We start from the raw sequence: 21,120 nt of genomic DNA on the forward strand, positions 1-21,120 counted from the left end.
AATTACAGAATGCTGCAGAACATTCAAAGCATTTTCTTATTTACAACAAAAACAACATGTCTAAAGTGATTTGAATGTAAAAATAGTTCGGTGATCGAGCTTGTTTAAGTCACCCGCCTCTTTTCATAGGACAAATAAGGACACAAAAGTTACCCCATATTACCTATGCATTTCTATGTAATGCATACATGCATACCATAACTAATTTGCTCTTACTGTAGATAAAATTATAATATAATTCCTACATTAATTTGTGTACATTGAATTAAATGAAAGTTGAAATAATTACAACACATTTTTGCATCAAGTCCACCCAATATAACCTTTATTGCTTGTTCGTTATTACATCAACTGTGGCCTTGACCTATGTAACAAAATGTTGAATAGGCAAGCACCTGAGAGGGGGAAAAGTATGAAAACCAGCATAATTTCAGTGTTCTGTACGTGTTGCCTATGTACAGTGCCTTCCGAAAGTATTCACACCCCTTGGCTTCATCCACATTTTCTTACAAAATGGGATTAAAATTGATGTAATTTACTTTTTTTGTCAACGATCTACACAACACAGTCTGTAATGTGGAAGAAAAATGTTAAATATGTAAAAAAAAATTATGAAAAATAAAAACAATATATCTTGATAAGTATTCAACCCCCTGAGTAAATACTGTACATGTTAGAATCACCTTTGGCAGCGATAACAGCGGTGAGTCTTTCTGGGTAAGTCTCTTCAGTTTTCCACTCCTGGATTGTGCAACATTCGCCCATTTATTCTTTTCAACTTTTTCAAATTCTATCAAATTGGTTGTTGACCATTGCCCGACAACCATTTTTAGGTCTTGCCATAAGTTTGCAAGCAGATTTAAATCAAAACTGTAACTCGGCCACTCAGGGATATTCACTGTCTTCTTGGTAAGCAACTCCAGTGCATATTTGGCCTTGTGTTTTAGGTTATTGTCTTGCTGAAAGGTGAATGCATCTCCTAGTGTCTGGTGAAAAGCAGACTGAACCAGGTTTTCCTCTAGGATTTTGCCTGTGCTTAGCTCCATTCCGTTTCTTTCTTACCTTGAAAAACTCCCCCGTCCTTAACGATTACAAGCATACCCATAACATGATGCAGCCACCACTATGCTTGAAAATGTGGAGAGTGGTTCTCAGTTATGTGTTGTATTGGACTTGCCCCAAACATAGTTAAATTGCTTTGCCACATTTTGTGCAGTATTACTTGTTGCAAACATGATGCATGTTTTGGAGTATTTTTAATTCACTCTGTCAATTAGGTTATTATTGTGGAGTAACTGCAATATTGTTGATCCAGGCTTAGTTTTCTCCTATGCAGCCATTAAACTCTGTAACTGTTTTAAAGTCACCATTGGCCTCATGGTGAAATCCCTGAGCGGTTTTCTTCCTCTCCGGCAACTGAGTTAGTGACTGGGTGTATTGATACACCATCCAAAGTATAATTGATAACTTCACTATGCTGAAAAAGATATTCAATGTCTGCTTTTTTTTCTTTTCTTCTTTTTTTAAACCTATCTACCAATAGGTGCCCTTCTTTGCAAGTCATTGGAAAACCTCCCTGGTCTTTGTGGTTGAATCTGTTTCAAATACACTGCTCGAATGAGGGGACCTTACAGATAATTATATGTGTGGGGTACAGAGATTAGGTATTCATTTAAACATCATGTTAAACACACAGCGAGTCCATAATTGTTAGGACATTTCTTTACACCTGAACTTATTCAAGCTTGCCATAACAAGTGGCGTAGCAGTCTAAGGTACTGCAAGGCGTCACTACAGACCTTGGTTTGAATCCGGCTGTATCGCAACCAGGCCGTGATCGGGAGTCCCACAGGGCAGCGCACAATTAGCCCCGCGTCGTCAGAGTTAGGGAAGGGTTTGGCGGGGGTAGGCAGTCATTGTAAATAAGAATGTGTTCTTAACTGACTTGCCTAGGTAAATAAAGGTTAAATAAAAACATAAAAAACAAAGGGGTTGAATACTTAATGACTCAAGACATTTCTGCTTTTCATTTTTAAATCATTTGTAAACATTTTAAAAACATAATTCCACTTTGACATTATGGGGTACTGTGTGTAGACCAGTGACCAAAAACATCTCAATGTAATCAATATTAAATTCCGGCTGTAACAACAATGTGGAAAAGGAGTGTGAATGCTTTCTGAAGACACTGTATCTTACCCTGGGTCATTTATAGAGCATTTAATCAACAATACAATGATCCCTTATAAGAGATGAAAAAATGAGCACAGCAAAACATTGTCACAAAATATGTCTTGGATATCCCTTATTCTTCCACTTACCTTCACATTTGAGGTGTGAAAACTGTTTAAAACACAACCACGAGCCTGAGACAGTACAATACAACATATTTTAGAGTTTCTCAATTGGAAAAACTGCATTTAGCAAGTTAACATGTTCAACATGTCTTTAAGACAAAGAATTTAAAAAAAAAAATTATAGCTTTGCAACAATGTACCTTAAAAATATTAATTAATTAGCTCAATAAATACATGTGTTAATATGAACAACTTCGCAAAAGGCAAAATGGGACATATAAATGTGGGACAACTGTCTGATTTCACCATCAAACAGTTTTGTCGAGTTGACTATGAAGCCCTGTCTGTCCTAAGCAGTGTCAGCAAATGAGTGTGTACGTTCACCTGGGGTGTAGTCATTAGTGCACAGCACACCGTAGCAAATGATAGCTAAACATTTTGCAAAGGACAAGTTCAGTTTAGTCCTTCCCCGTTTTGGTCGTTTGCTTACGGTTGGTTCCTACTGAACCCTTGACCTGTTCAATGTGTTCATTTTGGGGGTATGGGGAGTGAGTATCTTTTCAAAGGAATAACAAAAACACAACAGGAAATTAGAGGTGCACTGATACTATCAATGATGGTACTCAGTATCTGGCCGATACGGTATCTGTAAATGCCAGCCAAAACAAAGTTCAGATACTCACTGCAATATGTCAGCTTGGTATCTTCACTTTAGCCGAGATCATGTCACCACTTCTTAGAATTATTTTTTAGAAGCATTTAAATAGGTTTTTATGTGGTATTATTTGTTTATTGTATTATATTTGGTTGATTAGGAGGTAGAGTTGATTGAACTGGGTTAAAGTTACTGATGTAAAAAGTAAGTACCGGTACTTGGCGGAATATGAAATCCTCAATAGAAAGTACTTGGTACTCGGAACAATCAGTAAGAAATGGTAACGGACAGCTTTATAGGAAATGTATATTACTTAAGATACTTGTGCTTCAAATGAGCTAGCTTTGAGCTGGGCTTGTGTTTGATTATGCTTCCTCTCCATTGACTTTTCAATCTCTTTCCACCATCTCTTTTTTTTCTCCTCCCTCTCTTTTTCCCTCCCTTGTTCTTAAAATCCATCGTCCTGGTCTCGCCGTGACAGTATCAGCTGCCTCCTGGGACCACTCAGATGAGGGATGCTGGGCGGCGCGTCCCCCTGTACCCCATAGTCCAGTTTGGGTGTGGAGGTGTAGCGAGGCCCCATCTGACCCATCTGCAGTCCCCTGACGTCCCTGTGCAGGGCAGGGTCGCTGGGGATGGAGCCGAGGCCTGCCATGCCCATGGGGGGGCTGGCCCGGTCCAGGCGGGGGTTGCTGGTGCTGCTGGGGGACTGGGGGTCAGCACTGAAGTACAGTGTGGAGCTGGACAGGGTGGTGCTGGGGCAGAAGTATGGCTCGGGGCTGTCCCCGAACACCGATTTGCCCTCGGGCGAGCTGCGCTTTAAGGAGTCAGACACCGGCGACTCCAGTGGGCTCTGCATGTCCTCCAGGCTGTCCTCGCTCTCCTCCTCGCCTGGCGTCTCGGCGGATATGGGCTCATCGCTGGCACTCTGGAACTCCTCCTTGCAGTCCGAGAGGGGTGCTAGGCCCCGCTTCGTCCCCTGCGATTCGGACACCGAGGCCCCGGAGACCCCGTCGTAGTTGCCCCCACACGCCGTGGTAGTCCTGCCGCCACCTGTACCCGTGGCCTCCGAGTTACAACAGTAATCGTCCTCGTCCAAGTTGGCCACAACGCCACCGGAGCCATAGGCCCGGTTGATCTTTCCTATGTCACTCGTTTTTAGTGCCAAGCGAATCAGGAGCCAGTGGTGGTGGCGGCAGAGGCACGAGTTACCCAGCCTGGGACCGCAACTCCCAGGATGCTCCAGGAGGGAGCCGGCCACGCCAGAGAGGGAGAAGCTGCCGTGATTGTGCAGGGAGGAGGGTGCGGCCTGGGGGAGGCTCTTGTCACCTCCCCCACCCCCTAGGGAGTAGGAAGACTCGCCCTGCTCTAGGCCCTCCAGGCAGGTGGAGCCCATGTGGTGGTTGCGGTGGCCAAGGCCATGGCCTGTGGCGATCTCAGTGGACTTGGGGTGGAGGAAGCGGTAGTACAGGACTAGAGAGGTGGCGCCTGGAGTAGGGAGAGATAAGAGAGGGGGAGACTTAGAAACACGCTCTGTGTGATGCAGAGTATTTGAATGGACAGTGACGTACAATACTGAACAAAGTATAGTATTCATTAAAGGTTAAGGCTAAGGGTTAAGGTGATGGGATTGAAAGTTCCTTATGGGGTTCAGTTGCTTGTGTCTAAAGCTTGACATGGTGCCTTAGATAGATAGACAATGTATCCCTTACAGCCACGAACATGACCAAATATGTCATATTGTAGGTTTCTAATGTATCAAACATTTGCATTAAATGAAATGTAAATATGAATTTTAGAAGTACTTGTTTTCTTTTAACACAATAGGTTTTTAACATCCTCTTTGTTCTGTGCACAGGCATCAGGCATAACAGGGGCTTAAACTAAATGCTACATAAGGGGGAGAATCCAAAGAGTGACTCACCAAGCAGGAAGCTGCTCAGCACAGCGATGGGGAGGGTCATGCTATCCCATGATTTCTCACTGAGGAAGTCAGACGCTGCCACTAGTAGGGTGGTGTTCTCCAGTAGCATGGCCTATGGGAGAAGAGGTCAGAGGGAGGTCAGGAGAAGTCATGACAGGACTAAGACGGGACAATGGAATGCAAGGACAGAAAGCGTGTGTGTGTGTGTGCATCTGCAGCTGTGTGTGCGCCCATATGAACATGAATGAAATAATAGGCCCCCAAAAAATACAAAACATACAACTCGTCACAAAGACACAGGGGTGAACGCATAAGACAACGAATGACACCAAGCAGCAGGAGATTCAAACAGAACTCAATTCAATTCGATAGATCTTTATTGTCCCTGAATGGCAGTCCTCGTCCTCCTATTCATCATATGTACTTAGAAGCAGGAAATTGAAACGGAACTGAATCGGAACATGCACAAAAATCTGAATGAATAGAATTAAATTAAACAGTATTGTCTCCAAAGGGCAATTCAGTTGCAGCATACAGAATTTCTCCTCTACTGAATTCTTTCTTCCTGGCAACTGAACCTTTTTTGGAACACCATTATTTTTGTCTTACTGAGATTTACTGTCAGGGCCCAGGTCTGACAGAATCTGTGCAGAAGATCTAGGTGCTGCTGTAGGCCCTCCTTGGTGGGGGACAGAAGCACCAGATCATCAGCAAACAGTAGACACTTGACTTCAGATTCTAGTAGGGTGAGGCCAGGTGCTGCAGTCTCTCTCTCTCCAATTAAAGTCCAAGGGATTTATTGGCATGGAAAACATATGTTTATATTGCCAAAGCAAGTGAAATAGATCATTAACACAAGTGAAATGGAATGGCAGCTCAGTTTCCACCTCATTTTGTGGGCAGTGTGCACATAGCCTGTCTTGTCTTCTCTGCCACTGTGTACTCTCTGTTTAGGGCCAAATAGCATTCTAGTTTGCTTTGTTTTTTTGTTAATTCTTTCCAATGTGTCAAGTGATTATCTTTTTGTTTTCTCATGATTTGGTTGGGTCTAATTGTGTTGCTGTCCTGGGGCTCTGTGGGGTCTGTTTGTGTTTGTGAACAGAGCCCCAGGACCAACTTGCTTAGGGACTCTTCTCCAGGTTCATCTCTCTGTTTGTTGATGGCTTTGTTATGGAAGGTTTGGGAATCGCTTCCCTTTAGATGGATTTACAATTTAGAGTCTCTTTTCTGGATTTTGATAATTAGCGGGTATCGGACTAATTCTGCTCTGCATTAATTATTTGGTGTTTTATGTTGTACACAGAGTTCTGTATGCAGAGTCTCAATTTGGTGTTTGTCCCATTTTGTGAATTCTTGGTTGGTGAGCAAACCATAGAACTCACAACCATAAAGGGCAATGGGTTCTATAACCGATTCAAGTATTTTTAGCCAGATCCTAATTGGTATGTTGAATTTTATGTTCCTTTTGATGGCATAGGCCTTTCTTGCCTCATCTCTCAGATTGTTCACAGCTTTGTGGAAGTTACCTGTGACAGTGATTTTTAGGCCGAGGTATGTATAGTTATTTTTGTGTGCTATAAGGCAACAGTGTGTAGATGGAATTTGTATTTGTGGTACTGGCAACTGGACCTTTCTTTGGACCATTATTTTGGTCTTACTGCGATTTACTGTCAGAGCCCAGGTCTGACGGAATCTGTGCAGAAGATCTAGGTGCTGCTGTAGGCCCTCCTTGGTGGGGGACAGAAGCACCAGATCATCAGCCAACAGTAGACACTTGACTTCAGATTCTAGTAGGGTGAGGCCGGGTGCTGCAGTCTCTCTGTCTCGTACGTACGTACCACGTAGAAGCCGGCCATGCGAAAGCGCGAGGGTCCGTCTTTGACGTTGAGGAAGAGGAAGATGTGGACCAATCCCAGCGCGACGTTGAACAGGCGCCAGCGCCAGGGTCCGGTGCAGATTTCCGGTTGCTGGGCGACCAGCCAGAAGGACGCCGTGAGCCAGTGGAAACCTGGAGGTCAGCAGTAAAAATAGATAGCTAGTTGAGATTACTGGTTAAAGTTGATTCTGATATGATTAAGATATATATTTTTTATTATCCCAATTAGGGTGTGGTGCGTGGCCACAAACAAATGGAGATTTTAAAAAGGATGTGCAGAGAGAGAGTGGACCGGTGTTATTTTGTTGTGTTTACTAAATAATGCATCAATGCAGATTCCAGATCCTTTACAATCATCTGACAGCACAGCCAATCAAAATGGTAAATTATAATCAACTGATTTAATAAACTCATTTGACCTACAATTGACCTCTACGTGCATTATACCAAATTTACAAAGCCTCGGGTTAAATTAGAAATAAATACATATATATTAAGTAAAATCAATAAAAGGCATCTATCTTCTTAATGCAACACATGTTGTCCTTCAAAGCTTGTTCCTTGGCAACCAGTTTTCACCATCATGACTAACTAGGCAAGTCAGTTAAGAACAAATTCTTCTAAAATGATGGCCTACCAAAAGGCAAAAGGCCTCCTGTGGGGACGGGGTCTCAGGAGTCTGGTGGGAGGAATGGAATAACTCCATTTTCCTGGGCAGAAGTCTAATTAGCATAGTACAAAAATCCCTATACAAATCTGCCAGTTTAAGCTATCTGGTTTTTTTAACATTGGCTGCGTCTCAATCCACCGCATCGGCCTTTGTAACACTTCTACATCTGTGGTGAAAGGTGACAGAGCGGTGTTGTCAAACCATGAGACATCCTGAAAATCTGTCTGCTCACAAAGTCCTCTGTAGCGTCCGAACGGTATGGAATACAAACTACAATGAGATGAGACTCTCACAAACACGACGGTGTTCTCTGTTTTGCTCGACGACCCCCACAAGCGTCTTGGGTCTCGTCTGAAGTCGGTTCAGCCGATCTGCCAACTTCTGTCTGTAGCGTCCGAGCAGTTTGGGCTACACACTAATATGACCTCTCTGTAGAAAGGTGAGACTCTCAGGATGTTGGTTGTTTTGCTCTAGGAGCCCACGGACCTCACAAGACTTCTCTGAAGGTCCCTCAGTACTAGTTGACAAAATGAATGGAAGTATACAGTATATGGAGACTAATCTTTCTTATATCTCTCAGATATGGGATAGACACTTCGGAACAAACTTCCATTTGATTTTTGGGGGGGACTATCTGTTCCATGTAGTGAATATGTTATTAAATGCATTTGTATGGGCTAATAGTAGTAAGGCCAAAAATATTTTTTTATTCACATTTTTCTTTTTTTTATACTTCAAGGGGTATTAAAATTCAAAAACAAATAGAAAAATGATCCCGCTTAAATAATTTTCTACCCTCCCTCCCACCTCGCTCTCTTTCGCTCTCCCTTTCTCTCTCTCACCTGCCACTCCGCAGGTCCACCAGTGGAAGTAGCGGGCGAAGGACATGAGGCTTGCCACGCGGGCGCCCAGCATGCCCGCCCTCCACAGCAGCTGGCACAGCAGGGCGGCCGGGGGCATGGCCAGGTGGCCCGGGCGGATCAGGCAGCATGCCCGGCTGAACAGCACCAGCGCCCAGGACAGTGACAGCAGGCACAGGCCTGCACACACCGCTACTGTGGAGAGGGATGGGTGGGTAAGGGAGTGGGGGAGAGAGAGAGAAATTTAAGACATGTTTTAAGGTATACAGACATTTTTGGGTATACAAATGACAAGGTATTTACTAAGAAAATGGCATGTATAGTAATAGAACCTGTTGTTTAAGTGACTGGCTGTAACAGCCTTCTCAAAGGGTCCCAGCTCTTTAGGATATGAAAATATATTTACCCAACATTATTACATCATCACAGACATATGCATGGAAAATATTATGAGTAATTATTCAGGACAGGGCTAGTATAAGCTACAATAGTACCTCACCACAGGTTACAGACAGCTTTTTCTTAACTCCCAATCCAACTCAACCCTAGATCTGGGGCCGTATGCTTCTCAGAGTGCTGATCTAGGATCAGCTCCCCCACTGTCCATGTAATCTTATTCATGGTGATATAAAAGGCTAAACTGATCTAGTGTCTTACCTGGGGAGTGGAGTTCCACGTCAGTGACAGCTAAGACGTAGGTCTGCAGCAGTGTCTGAGGGAGGGTGAGGACCAGGGCCTCCAACAGGCGGAGGGCGGACACATCGGCCTGCTGCATCACAGCCGCCCCGAGCTCCCCCGCACTACCCTGCATGTCCCATACGGATATCATGCAGTCCCACAACCTGCCAGATGGGGGAGACAAAGAGCAATGGCTGTAATACAGAGCTGGTGCAATGGGGGCAGCGCTAGAAGGTAGTTGGTTATGTATAGTGGATGTGGATGATGATGTGTGTTGGTGGGATTGTGTGTCTGCAATTTAGATATGTAGAATTCTAAAGATGATCTACACATAAAATGCAAAAATTGTAGGTTTAATGACGTAAACCTCTCAAGGTAACCTCTAATGCCCATCACTTACAGTATAGTACTAGAGGGCAGATAGGACAGGAGATCTTATTTATCCAACTAAGTAAATCAGTGGCTGGTTTCAAAATGATTGTTACTTTGAAATATTCTGAGCTGAAAGCAACTTCTCCGTCAATTTATAATTCTGAGGCAGATCGTTCTGTTGACAGGGTCCTGTTTTTTAAGGCACACTGTAACAAAACGTTCAAAAGCATTTTGCAACAGAAAACAAAAGCGGACATTTCTAATCGGTCAAGTTCAGCTAGTAACCTCCACATTTAAATCAGTTTTCTTACATTTTGTGCCTATTGAACATACCCAGGTGTAGCGATTGTTCAGGTGGGCTCACCTTTGGAAGATGCCCAGTTGCAGCACATGTGTGAGGGTCAGGAACCAATAGTGGTCTTCCCCGTCGTCACGGTACCACCTGAGACTCAACACCTGGACCAGTATCCCCGGCAACAGGAAGGCGAGGGTCATCCCCGCCCACTGCGTTTCTTCATTCCATAGGTAGAATCCTACACAATAGATCACTTTATAGATCACACACACAGAGGGAAGACATAGATATTATACATTTATATCAATGTAATAGTGTATCAGTGTACTACAAGGTCTATTTACCTACATACAGAATATATTGGTTACATTCTGTACAGTCTATGGTGGGAGTGAATGGTGATACATTCCATTGCACACAATGCAAGCTACATAAATGAACAAGTGAGGTGAGTGACTTAGTGAGTGGATGGCTGGATAAATGAATGAATGGTATATTTGGAAACAATCCCCTCGCCTTTATTTCACAACAAAAACAGACATGTCGAAGCCATATCAAATGTATTGATCATTGTTAATGAAATGCTATTTATGTGTATGCCTCTTGGCCACACACTTGGCAAGGGGAGAGAAGAGCGCTTGATGGCTAGATCTGGATTATTTCTGTCTTATCCATCAGGACTGACTGTCTCTGTTGGTGGGGCCCTAGAGAGGCTCTCAGGCTAGTTTATTTGGATCCACATTAGCTACTGTACATGCAGCAGCTCCTCTTCCTGGGGTCAACATAACAAGTACAAATACATGACAAAGTACAGAACCATTATAGACGAGCATAAGATATTAAATTCCCCCGAAAATAAATATGAGTTACATATTGAAGGCACGGTAGTTTTATCAGGTGAAAGCCACCTGTGTGGAGGCCAAAGTTGCTTCGCGTGCAGTCCGTTGCCTTCGCTGGGGCTCTCTGACTTGTGCTACTTGTCCATTGGGTTTCCAAAGTCACAAGGTCAAAATTGTCTATCGTAAAAATGTATGGAAGCAAAAATGTGCTTTTTGGTCTTAATGTAAGGTTAGGAATACGTTTAGCAGTGTGATTGGGTTAGGGTCAAGGTCAGGGTGAAAATGACATTTTTAGAAGAGCAATTGTAGAAATGGGAGGGGTTTGTGACTTTGTGGCTGTGGTAACTAGTGACGACCTTGTCATTGATCTGCTTACTCTACACAAGGATGCACGACGCCCCTTTCCCGGATAACGGTGCGGAGGAGACCTAATCTCTCCGTGCCCTTCGACTGACCCGCGTGTGATATGCATACAAAAACTAAAAACATCTCGGTATAAATAAAGGCTAGCCTTCAACTTACAACACCGCAATGAAACTGGCTATACACGTATAGAGAATGAAACAGAAAGGTCGGTGGTATTCGTACAATGTTACCGGGCCACATTCACATGAACGTGTGCACATACAGTAGCTAGCTAGCTAATGTGGCTAACGTTACTAGCCTAATGTTAGCCAAGTGATGCTGAACTGTACTAGACGTGTAACGTTAGCTAGCTAAATACGCATTCCATGAAGTCCATAATAACACATTTCCCCGGAAAAACAAGAGCTCTACCATTGCATATAACTAATTGAAGGTCACTAACGCAGTCCAATGCATGACTGAACATGCTGTGAATGAGGCAGAATACAGTGGCTAGGCTACTGTAGCGTTTGGTATCCACTTACGCGCGGTCCTTTCAGCCAGTATCACCAGCCCCGAAACACCAAAAAGGATAGCCTGGCTCCATGCAATCCAGGACCCACTCCGGGCCGCCACGGGCATCATATGGGCGACAGGCCCAGTGTTTATCATGATACGGAGACTTGGGCGCCGCGGGAACCAGCCGGGGACATTATTATTGTCATCCTTCTCCCTTGGTGGATCCCGTTACCTACCAGTACTCGTCCTCCGGGCTGGCTCCCGTTAAAAATATTTGACGTCACTGCAGTTTTTAAAGAGGCAGTGCACTACACGGTAAAGTAAGTGTTGTTTAAACTTGTCACATTGACGTTGAGACGTTACACCTTTTCATCTGGTGGCTATCCTGATTTATACAGGGCCGGCCCTGGACGTTCTGCCGCCCTAGGCGAGACAAACATTTCAGCCAAAAGTCGGAGGAACAGAACATAATAGCAGCCCAATTAATAGGCCTATGCTACAAATTAAACACAATTTTAGCACATCTGGTAAGTAGGCTATATAATCAGTTCAATGTCAATAATATAGCCTAATATTTTCAATCTAATTACATTGTTAAAATCACCAATGTCCTGGACGTTCTGCCGCCCCAGGCCTGACAAAAATAATTACATCTTAGACATCCTTATGAATCTAAGCATGGCACTTTCAAAAGTTACCTTTCCACCCAGACAGAGGCTCTACTGACGCAGAAAACTGTAAGCTTCAAATGCTGGCTACTGGCTACAAATGTTGTATAACCCAACAACAGAAGTGCTTCCCTAAAAGCTGCCTGGGTTTAAACAAACATATTATATTTTCAGAAAGAGAAAAGCTCAATTAATAGGGACAGAATAGCAAAGTCTATTTTTTTTTATCTCCTCGAATATTATAGGCTGCGGTTTAGCTTCAGATTGTCATCGAGAGGAATCAATATATCCCCATATGCATCGGAGTCCCGTCTTTCGCGGGCATTTTAGAGCTTGTTTCTACCATAAAGTATCGTTATAGAACGCTTGCTATAATCTGGATACGTTATATGTATTTATTTAAAATACACAAAACAATAGATACCCTTGGTTAAAGAAAAAGGCAAAAAGGATATGTGATACCCTCACTCAATTCGAGCCCTGGTTTTAGTCAAACACACCAAGCCCTTCCCAGACACGGAGTTATTTAATCAGTACATGCGACAGTATTGGATTATTTGGCTATACCGACATCTATGGACAGGATAATTGTGTCTGTCAAACAGGTAGGCTGAACACGTATTGTTTGGAAGATGAGGAAATAAGCTCCAATTATCTAAGTCATTATATGTTTATGCCCATAAACATTTTTGGTGCACTTTAACCCCTGCATCGGAGAGTTACATTGTTGCTATCACTATGCAACCTATAGTTGGAAAACGAAGTTTTTTATTAATAATATCCCACCTGTTATCACACATGGGACGACCCCATAATTGTTACAATTACAATAAAAATAACAAGTTTATATAACATATTTAACATATATTTTATATTACTGCAGAACTGTAAAACAGTAAGATAATTTGAGTTTTGGAAACAACTGCTGTCATAAATTCATGGCGGGCGTCGTTTCGCTATAGCAGTGTATGTAACCTTTATGTCAATGACCCAGTCTTAATCAATTTAGTTTATTTACATATCGAATGTTATTGTCCAACATCAGTTTCAGAATGTATTTATTTCGTCTCCACCGAGAGAGGCCTCTTTCCTCTGCTGTGGTGCTGCATTGCAGTCAGCGATGCGTCCTCTCGGTAGCTGTCCATGGTCCTGATTCTTCCAGGCCCTGGTCCCATCCCCTGGTTCCATCCCTAACCAGCGCAGATTTGCACTCGTGTGAAAAAAAGTTTGCAGCAAAAACAAAATGCTGCATCGTTTTGCTTGGAATAGACTAGCCTTGGTCTCTCCACTCTCTCCCCGCTTGCCATCCTCCTATAGTAGTGGGCCACCGAAAACTTTCGTTGCCCCTCATCTCTTGTGAAATCCCCCTCCTTATCCTGACGTGGCCCTGCCTGCCTGCACTAATATATCCTGTAAAGATCCACTCATTTATTTTGGCCACTCACTGGGCTCTTTAATGTTTTTTGTTTGGGACTCGGATTTAGTAGCAGCACCACCACTGTCATCGGGCGACGAATCTGAGTGTGGGTCCAAGATAGTAGGGTCTTCTCCGGCATTGTTTGGAGGTGTGGCTAGGCCTGGTGTGACCACCTGTTCTTGTCCAGCCAGGGAGCTGTCATCATCGGTGGAAGTGCATGGCTCGGACTCCTCCGGTTTGCCCTCTTCGAGCAGGGGTGGTCATCGTAGGCTGGTCATTCTCCTCACCGTAGGCTGGTCATTCTCCTCACCAGCTGGTGGACATTGCTGCCCACTGATACATTTCACCAGCGAATTTCTTTGGTTTAGAGATTGTGCTTATTTTCCCATTGTTTTTTAAATATTCGCTTCCTGGTCGTTTTTGTCTCTTAGACATGATAGCAAATGGTTTCACATCTCTATAGATTACTTTTAGTTAAAATGATATCCACTAGTAGTTGCTAGCTAACTTTACAGGCTACTTACTGCCTTAGTCACCAATCGTCTTCGTCACATATTAACATAAAAAAAATACAATTATTTAATTGGCAGATTCATTTTGATTAATGTTTCACAATTGGATAATCCCATATAAACACACACATCACCATAGATACCAAGGACAGTGCGAGTGAACTTCGGGAGAAGCGGGAGGGGGCGGGAACTGCAGCAACGCTATGAGCTGGTGGCTGGGGTGCCGCGGGCGGTGAAGAAGTGATGCCAATTTAGCAATTTTGTTGCTAGATTTAGCAACTTTTCAGGCTACCCTGGCAACATTTGTTTAAACAGCACCTAGCAAAAAATGTAGCTACTTTAAAAAAATGTATTTGGAACTTTTAGCAACTTGTAAAAAGTGACTCAAACGCTAAAATGCACACATTTTCCCTCTAAATGACACAAACACGATTCTCTGTCACACACCCAGTCACAACACACGTGCCTGGCTCAAAAGTGCACTGTGAGTAACGTCAGCAGCAGGCGCTCAGCTCGGGCACGGCAGCAGCAATTTCAGGTAGGTGAAACACTCGATGTCCAGCATGCGCACCTCGTCCACAAACAGCACCCCAGGGACCAGCTCAGCCACACCCTGGTCAATGTAGCGGTTTACCACCTTGTTGATCTCAGCTCGCAGCTTGTCTGTGATCTCGGTCTTCTTGGGCTTCATCAGCTGTTCCATCATAGACAGGATATCTTGACCTCCCTGTGGTCTAGATTTGGCAATATCCAGGTTGTGTAGCGTGACGTCTTGGATAATCTCATTCTTCTTGTGGACGTCCCCCTTAGGCAGCGGCACGTACTCCTCAGCCTCCAGGTCAAAGTCTGTGGCAAATGTGTCACACCGACCTTGTCTCTTGACGGCGCCACTGTTTGCTTCAATGTAGATGACGTCTCCCGCTTCCACACGCTCCATCTGCAGGCTCTCATAAATACTGGGGTCCAGCTTGAGCTGCTTGGTGCCCTTGCCGTTCTTCAGTTCCTTTGATGACGTGGCTGATGGTCTTCCCATGGGGTTCTCTGTCTCACAGGGGGTCAGCTCTGTGACCTCCCCCTCATACACCTCCTTGGTCTCCTTAATACGGAACCCTATGGCCCTCCTGAAGTTCTCCATTAGCACCTCTGTTTTCTTGATCTCAGAAGAGTAGACCTCACTGCCCACCATGGGGCAGAAGGGCACCTTGTTGCCGAGCTCCTGTGCCATATCAACATGTCTCAATCAAAATTGTACAGCCAGAAGTACAGAAAAGAGTGGGAGTCTGTACCTGAACATATGTCAAATCATATTTTTTGCCGAGATGGCCAGTCAATTTGAGTAACGTTATTGTGTATTCTACGTAATGATGCAGTTTTACGTTATCACGCAATGACATCACAACGTCATTTAGCAACAAATCAACCTGCCTCTTGCAACTTACCCTGAAAATTAGTTGGCAAAACTGCTGTGAAGTAGCTGATCAGTGGCGCCGGAGGGCGGGCAGCCAACTGTCAAAATGCCGCCCCCAAATTCAAGTGCCTAATCTTGCCTAATGGGAGGCCGCACCTGGGTTTATAATCTTCCATATCACACAGATCCAGGGATATAATCTAGAGATATAATACATTGGGTGCTATGCCCCTGAGAAAACACTCAGGAAAGAAAGATACACTTATTCAAACACCTAAGAAAGAGGATAATGACACAGGAACACAGACAGTGAACCTACAGCGACTTCAGACAACCTGCGTGTGTTTGTGTTAGTGGTGTGCGTGTTAGTGGTGTGCGTGTTAGTGGTGTGTGTGTTAGTGGTGTGTGCGTTAGTGGTGTGCGGGGTCAGCTGTTTGTTCACCCACACCTACCTGTAATTGCTAATAACCCATCTGCAACTGCCCGACTGAGCGTACAAAACATTAGGAACACCTTCCTAATATTGAGTTGCACCCCCTTTTTCCCCTCAGAACAGACTCAATTCGTTGGGGCATGGACTCTACAAGGTGTCAAAAGCATTCCACAGGGATGCTGGCCCATGTTGACACCAATGCTTCCCACAGTTGTCACCTATTGGTGGAAAAAGTATCCAACTGTCATACTTCAGTAAAAGTAAAGATACTTTAATAGAAAATGACTCAAGTCAAAGTCACCCAGTAAAATACTACTTGAGTTAAAGTCTAAAAGTATTTGGTTTTAAATATACGATCAAAAGTAAATGTAATTTCTAAGATATACTTAGGTGTCAAAAGTAAAAGTATGAATAATTTACAATTCCTCATATTACGCAAACTAGAGAGCTCATTTTTCTTGTTTGTCTAATTTATGGATAGCCAAGGGCACACTCCAACATGCAGACATAATTTACAAACGAAGCATGTGTGTTTAGTGAGTCCACCAGTTCAGAGACAGTAGATATGATCATGGATGTCCTCTTGATAAGTGCATGAATGGACCATTTTCCTGTAACAAGTACTTTGGGGTGTCAGGGAAAATGTATGGAGTAAAAAGTACATCATTTCTTTAGGAATGTAGTGAAGTAAAAGTTGTCAAAAAATATAAATAATAAAGTATAGTACTACAAAGTATTTTTTACTTAAGTAGTTTGCACCACTGCCTACTACCATACCCCTTTCAACTGCACTGAAATATCCTGTCCCTCTGAATGGCACACATACACAATCCATGTCTCGATTCAAGACTTAAAAATCCTTCTTTAACCTGTCTCCTCCCCTTCATCTACACTAATTGAAGTGGATTTAACAGATGACATCAATGAGGGATAGCTTTCAACTTTTTTTTATGAACAACACCTGGGGTTTGTTCACAAATTCACTCTGGAGTGCCAGAGTGTGCTCTGGGCGTTTAATACATTCAGAGCGTTGTCAGATTGTCTGTTCATAAATTCAGAGCTCACACTGGATGCTCTAGCCTATGAGTAGGGTTGATCTGAGCGTTCTGACCTCACGACGGCAGTCAAGCACCCAAGCTAACTGGCTAAAGTTGGCTAGCTTGCTCGGTGCATCCAGACACAAATGAGTTTACAAGTAACTCTGACCATTTTAGTCTCCCTAGCAGAGCTGGTTATTATGCTGCTGTTTTCATGTTATCATGAGCATAGGTGACTGTAATTGTACTACTGGCAACAATTTAATTACGTTTTTTTTTGCGACGTTTATTGACACCGGTCATATTCAACTGATGTAGTGCACAGACGGGAGTGCTCTGAAATCAGAGTAGATAGCCAGAGTGAATTTACGAACGAACCCCTGGTCAGTCTATGTAATGGAAAGAACAGGTGTTCCTAATGTTTTGTCAGTGGTGTAAAGGACTTGGCTAAATATACTTTAAAGTACTACTTAAGTAATCTGTATTTTACTATTTACATTTTTGACAACATTTTTTTTTTACTACATTCCTAAAGAAAATAATGTACTTTTTACCACATACAAAAATACTTGTTACATTTTGAATGCTTAGCAGGACAGGAAAATGGTCCATTCACGTGTTTATCAAGAGAGCATCCCTGAAAGTGTTAAATGTACACTATTTTCAGTGAACATATGAGTTCCACTGAACTGGTGTTAAAATAACACATTTGAAAGTGTTAAAGATTTAACTCTGTTGCAGTGTTACCAATTCAACTCTTAAAGTGTTCTTTTGAACTTGACTCTGGTGTTTGCATAGCTCTACTGTAGAGTAATCCGCAACACATACCATGTAAAACATAAAACTTGATTGAGAGTAAACTCGACTCACTTTGCTTGGAGCTGACACTGTTACACTTTCTCAGTGTAAGAAATGAGCGTGTAGTGTTACAGTAAATCATCTTTGATTGTTGTTTTAACATCATATGCTGTAATGCTGCATTTGTATATTTCCCAGGGTGCCTTTTCTTTTCGAGTGAATTGTAGTTGCCACCCATGACTGTATTTGTTAGTGACAGAGACATGGATATTGAATTCTTTCCTTTGAAAGGCATGTGCCTTTCACCATGTGAGTATCTAGGTGAATATCATCATTAAACTCTATGACAATACAAAACAAATAGTATAAGGCTTTACGTTCATGGCCTAGTTTTACCCTAACAGCCTGCAAGTCACATTGGCTTGCAAAGTGATGTGCACTTCCAATTGGATTCCAGCCAGAGTTAGGACAATTGGTGTATTTATTCACCTGCAACCTGCAATCAGAATTACTGTATGGGTTGATAAGAAGACTACCTAAACCATTTAAACTGGAACAACCATTTCATTAAGGGGTGCAATAAATCTAACTCATTGGATAGGTTTAGAAAAATGTATGTTAATTATGTTTGTGTAGCATAAGATTAATCAATGCAAAAACACAGATATTAAAACAATCCTAAAAAAAAATCTACCTGCAGTAGAGCACGCTGGGAAATATGATAATGATGGGCATAGTTTTGATGGGACTGTTTCTTACAGAGTGAATTTAAGTTCTGAATCATCAGTAGAAATGTTACACTAAAAGATCAACACTGGCCAATTTGCTGTGTACTGCCTCTGATCTGGCAGGCTCACTAAACACAAATGCTTTGTTTGTAAATGTGTCTAAGTGTTGGAGTGACCCTGGCTAACCGTAAATAAAAATAAAATACAATTGTGCTGTCTGGTTTGCTTTTTGTGCTGTCTAATTTATACTTTTACTTTTGATATTAAGTATATTTAAAACCAAATACTTTTAGACTTTTATTCAAGTAGTATTTTACTGGGTTACTTTCACTTTTACTTGTGTCATTTTCTATTAAGGTGTGAATCTTAACTTTGTCTCAAGTATGCCAATTGGGTACTTTTTCCACCACTGTGTTTTGTACACTCAGTCTGTGATAAAGTGAAAATCTGAGGACCACACCCGACAATAAGAAAATGCTTGTCGACTACAGTTAGAGATGGCAGAATTTGTTTTGACAGTGGGTACAGGATTTGTTTTGACAGTAGGTACAGGATTTGTTTTGACAGTGGGTATGAATGAATGCTTCCTTCAATCTAGTTGCTATCAGTAAAGTTCTCTGTCATCTCGGCTTCTTTCGCGAAGCAAAGACATTAAGGGAATGGGGAGAAAATGAAATAATAAAGATTTTCTGTGCAAAATGCCCAAATGACTTCAGTTTGACTCTTTGTAAGGAAATAGAAAGCTGTGAAAACAACCCAACATGTTTCTGCTAAGATTTCAGTTCGGCTTGGATGCATATTTTATGTGGTTAAAATACTATCAGCTTTTATTGTGTTGATAAAGATAACACCTCTACAGACGGTATCCATCTGTGCATTCACATTCTCTCAAGATGCTGAAAGAAAGAAATCATATTTCTCCACTCCTGTCCCCGAGTCAAAAATGTAGCCTGCATTTATTTACTGTATAATTTTACTGCAATAAATGCTTAATTCTGCAGGAGTTCATACTGAGGCTAGGTGAGGTTATAGACCTACAGTCAGTGTCCAGATTTCAGTTTCCATTTAACCCATCTGAACAGTAGGCTACAGCTCCCTTGAGATGCCATAGGCCTACTTGAAGTCCCCACCCTGTGTCTGTCGAATTTGTATAGTTCCTCACAATCATCACAAATAAATAGCCGGCACTGCTATCATCCTCTTTCACCACTTCACCTAATCCTTTCCAAACTTTTCTGTCCGCCCCTTCTCTTTATTTTCAACAGTCCATTTCGCAGCTTTTTTTATTATTGAGTTAAAGACATTGTCCATTTTGCCTCTGTGGATACTTTTCCGAGGCTCACAGACAAGGCAGCGATGCTGAGTCTGAGGCGTGCGTGGACAACAGTGGTTGCATCAATTCAGGCTACAAGTGTAGTCCTAATGGCACTGCAGAATGTCATTATAATACACGTAGGTGTTTTGCAACGGATGTCTCTTTCCATTCATCAATTCGCAGGTGCACAGTGCACTGTTGGATGCTGAAATGATTTTATGAGTGCACGAATGTGCACGGGTAGCCTACAGGAGCACATTTGTTAAGTGATTGTTTGACTATCAGATGAAAACATCATGACTGGTTGTATTTATGCCACATTAAAAGGCATAGGCGCGGTGTCCATGAGGATAGGGGAAGCTAAGCTCATCATCCAGGTTAGAGTGTGGTCGGAGTAGGCCGTCATTGTAAATAGGAATTTGTTCTTAACTGACTTGCCTAGTTAAATAAAAGGTTAAATAAAAATAAATCAAATGTAGTTTGGATGTGGGGGACTTCCAGGGAGTGCTGCAACACTCTCAGCACCCCTACTTCCTGCAGCTGGGGTCGGAAGGGCCCGCAATTTGGGCAGTGCCCCTGCAAATACCAAACAGATGATTGTTGAGTTGCAACTGTCAGTGAAAAGCAGAGACCCAGCCAGGCATATCGCAATATTTCAAAATACAATCGTGGAAAAACAGTTTGGAAAGAAAATGGCTATTGCTGTAAAAAAGACAATGAAAAGACTCCAATCTGTCTTTTAGTTATCCAAATTCTCAACTTAATTGAGCAAACAGTAGCCTCTCTCATTGGCACCAGCGGAGAACGTTGGCCTTATCCCCGGGGAGAATGCATAGTCACTGTCTTTATCATTGGGTCAGTGCCGCTGTTGTTTGTTTTTGGACAATCATTTCCTCCTCCAGGTTAGATGGACAACATATTGTATTTGTGTCTCCCATTTTCATAGGCTGATTGTTTGGATCAGACAACATGGTTTCATTGATCTGTTTGTCAGTGTCAGCAGAGTTGTCACGTTCTGACCTTTATTTCCTTTGTTTTGTCATTATTTAGTATGGTCAGGGCGTGAGTTGGGGTGGGCAGTCTATGTTTGTTTTTCTATGATTTTGGGATTTCTATGTTTCGGCCTAGTATGGTTCTCAATCAGAGGCAGGTGTCGTTAGTTGTCTCTGATTGAGAATCATACTTAGGTAGCCTGGGTTTCACTGTTTGTTTGTGGGTGTTTGTGTTTTTCACCTCACGGTACTGTTTTGGTCTTCGGTCGTTTTCACGGTTATTGTTTTTGTATTCAGTTGTGTTCATGTTAAGTATTTCTTATTAAAAGAACTATGGACACTTACCACGCCGCATATTGGTCCTCCGATCCTTCTCGCCTCTCTTTCCTCTTCAGGAGGAAAACCCTTCCAAGAGTAAGCTACCCTGTCATTTTCATTGATCTGTTTGTCAGCAGAGTAGGCTTCCCTGTCATTTTCATTGA

General features: G+C 42.6%; 1 protein-coding gene and 1 pseudogene across 2 annotated transcripts; both read right to left on the minus strand.

Annotated features, from left to right (window-relative positions):
* Positions 1–295: 295 nt before the first annotated feature.
* On the minus strand, positions 296–11,618 carry LOC110522000 (XK-related protein 5). The gene is made up of 7 exons (XM_021600042.3): positions 11,357–11,618; positions 9,697–9,880; positions 8,940–9,124; positions 8,265–8,477; positions 6,715–6,884; positions 4,877–4,988; positions 296–4,440 (listed from the first exon to the last, which is right to left on the minus strand). The coding sequence occupies exons 1-7, from the start codon at positions 11,481–11,483 to the stop codon at positions 3,401–3,403; spliced, it is 2,031 nt and encodes a 676-aa protein (XP_021455717.1). The 5' UTR covers positions 11,484–11,618; the 3' UTR covers positions 296–3,400.
* A 1,424-nt stretch (positions 11,619–13,042) lies between these two features.
* On the minus strand, positions 13,043–19,032 carry LOC149984077 (ruvB-like 1 pseudogene; annotated as a pseudogene). Its single transcript, XR_016495344.1, has one exon. The product of XR_016495344.1 is annotated as a ruvB-like 1 pseudogene (transcript).
* Positions 19,033–21,120: the final 2,088 nt, after the last annotated feature.

The sequence above is a fragment of the Oncorhynchus mykiss genome, chromosome 4 (assembly GCF_057628025.1).
Source record: "Oncorhynchus mykiss isolate SJ-2025 chromosome 4, ASM5762802v1, whole genome shotgun sequence".
In the NCBI taxonomy this organism is placed as follows: Eukaryota; Metazoa; Chordata; class Actinopteri; order Salmoniformes; family Salmonidae; genus Oncorhynchus; species Oncorhynchus mykiss.

Coding starts and splice junctions, on each gene's coding strand:
- LOC110522000 (XM_021600042.3), bottom strand. CDS start 11,483: ATGATAAACACTGGGCCTGTCGCCCATATGATGCCCGTGGCGGCCCGG. Junction 9,125..9,696: donor CAACTGGGCATCTTCCAAAG/GTGAGCCCACCT, acceptor CCCATCTGGCAG/GTTGTGGGACTGCATGATAT. Junction 4,989..6,714: donor GCATGGCCGGCTTCTACGTG/GTACGTACGTAC, acceptor CTTCTCCCATAG/GCCATGCTACTGGAGAACAC.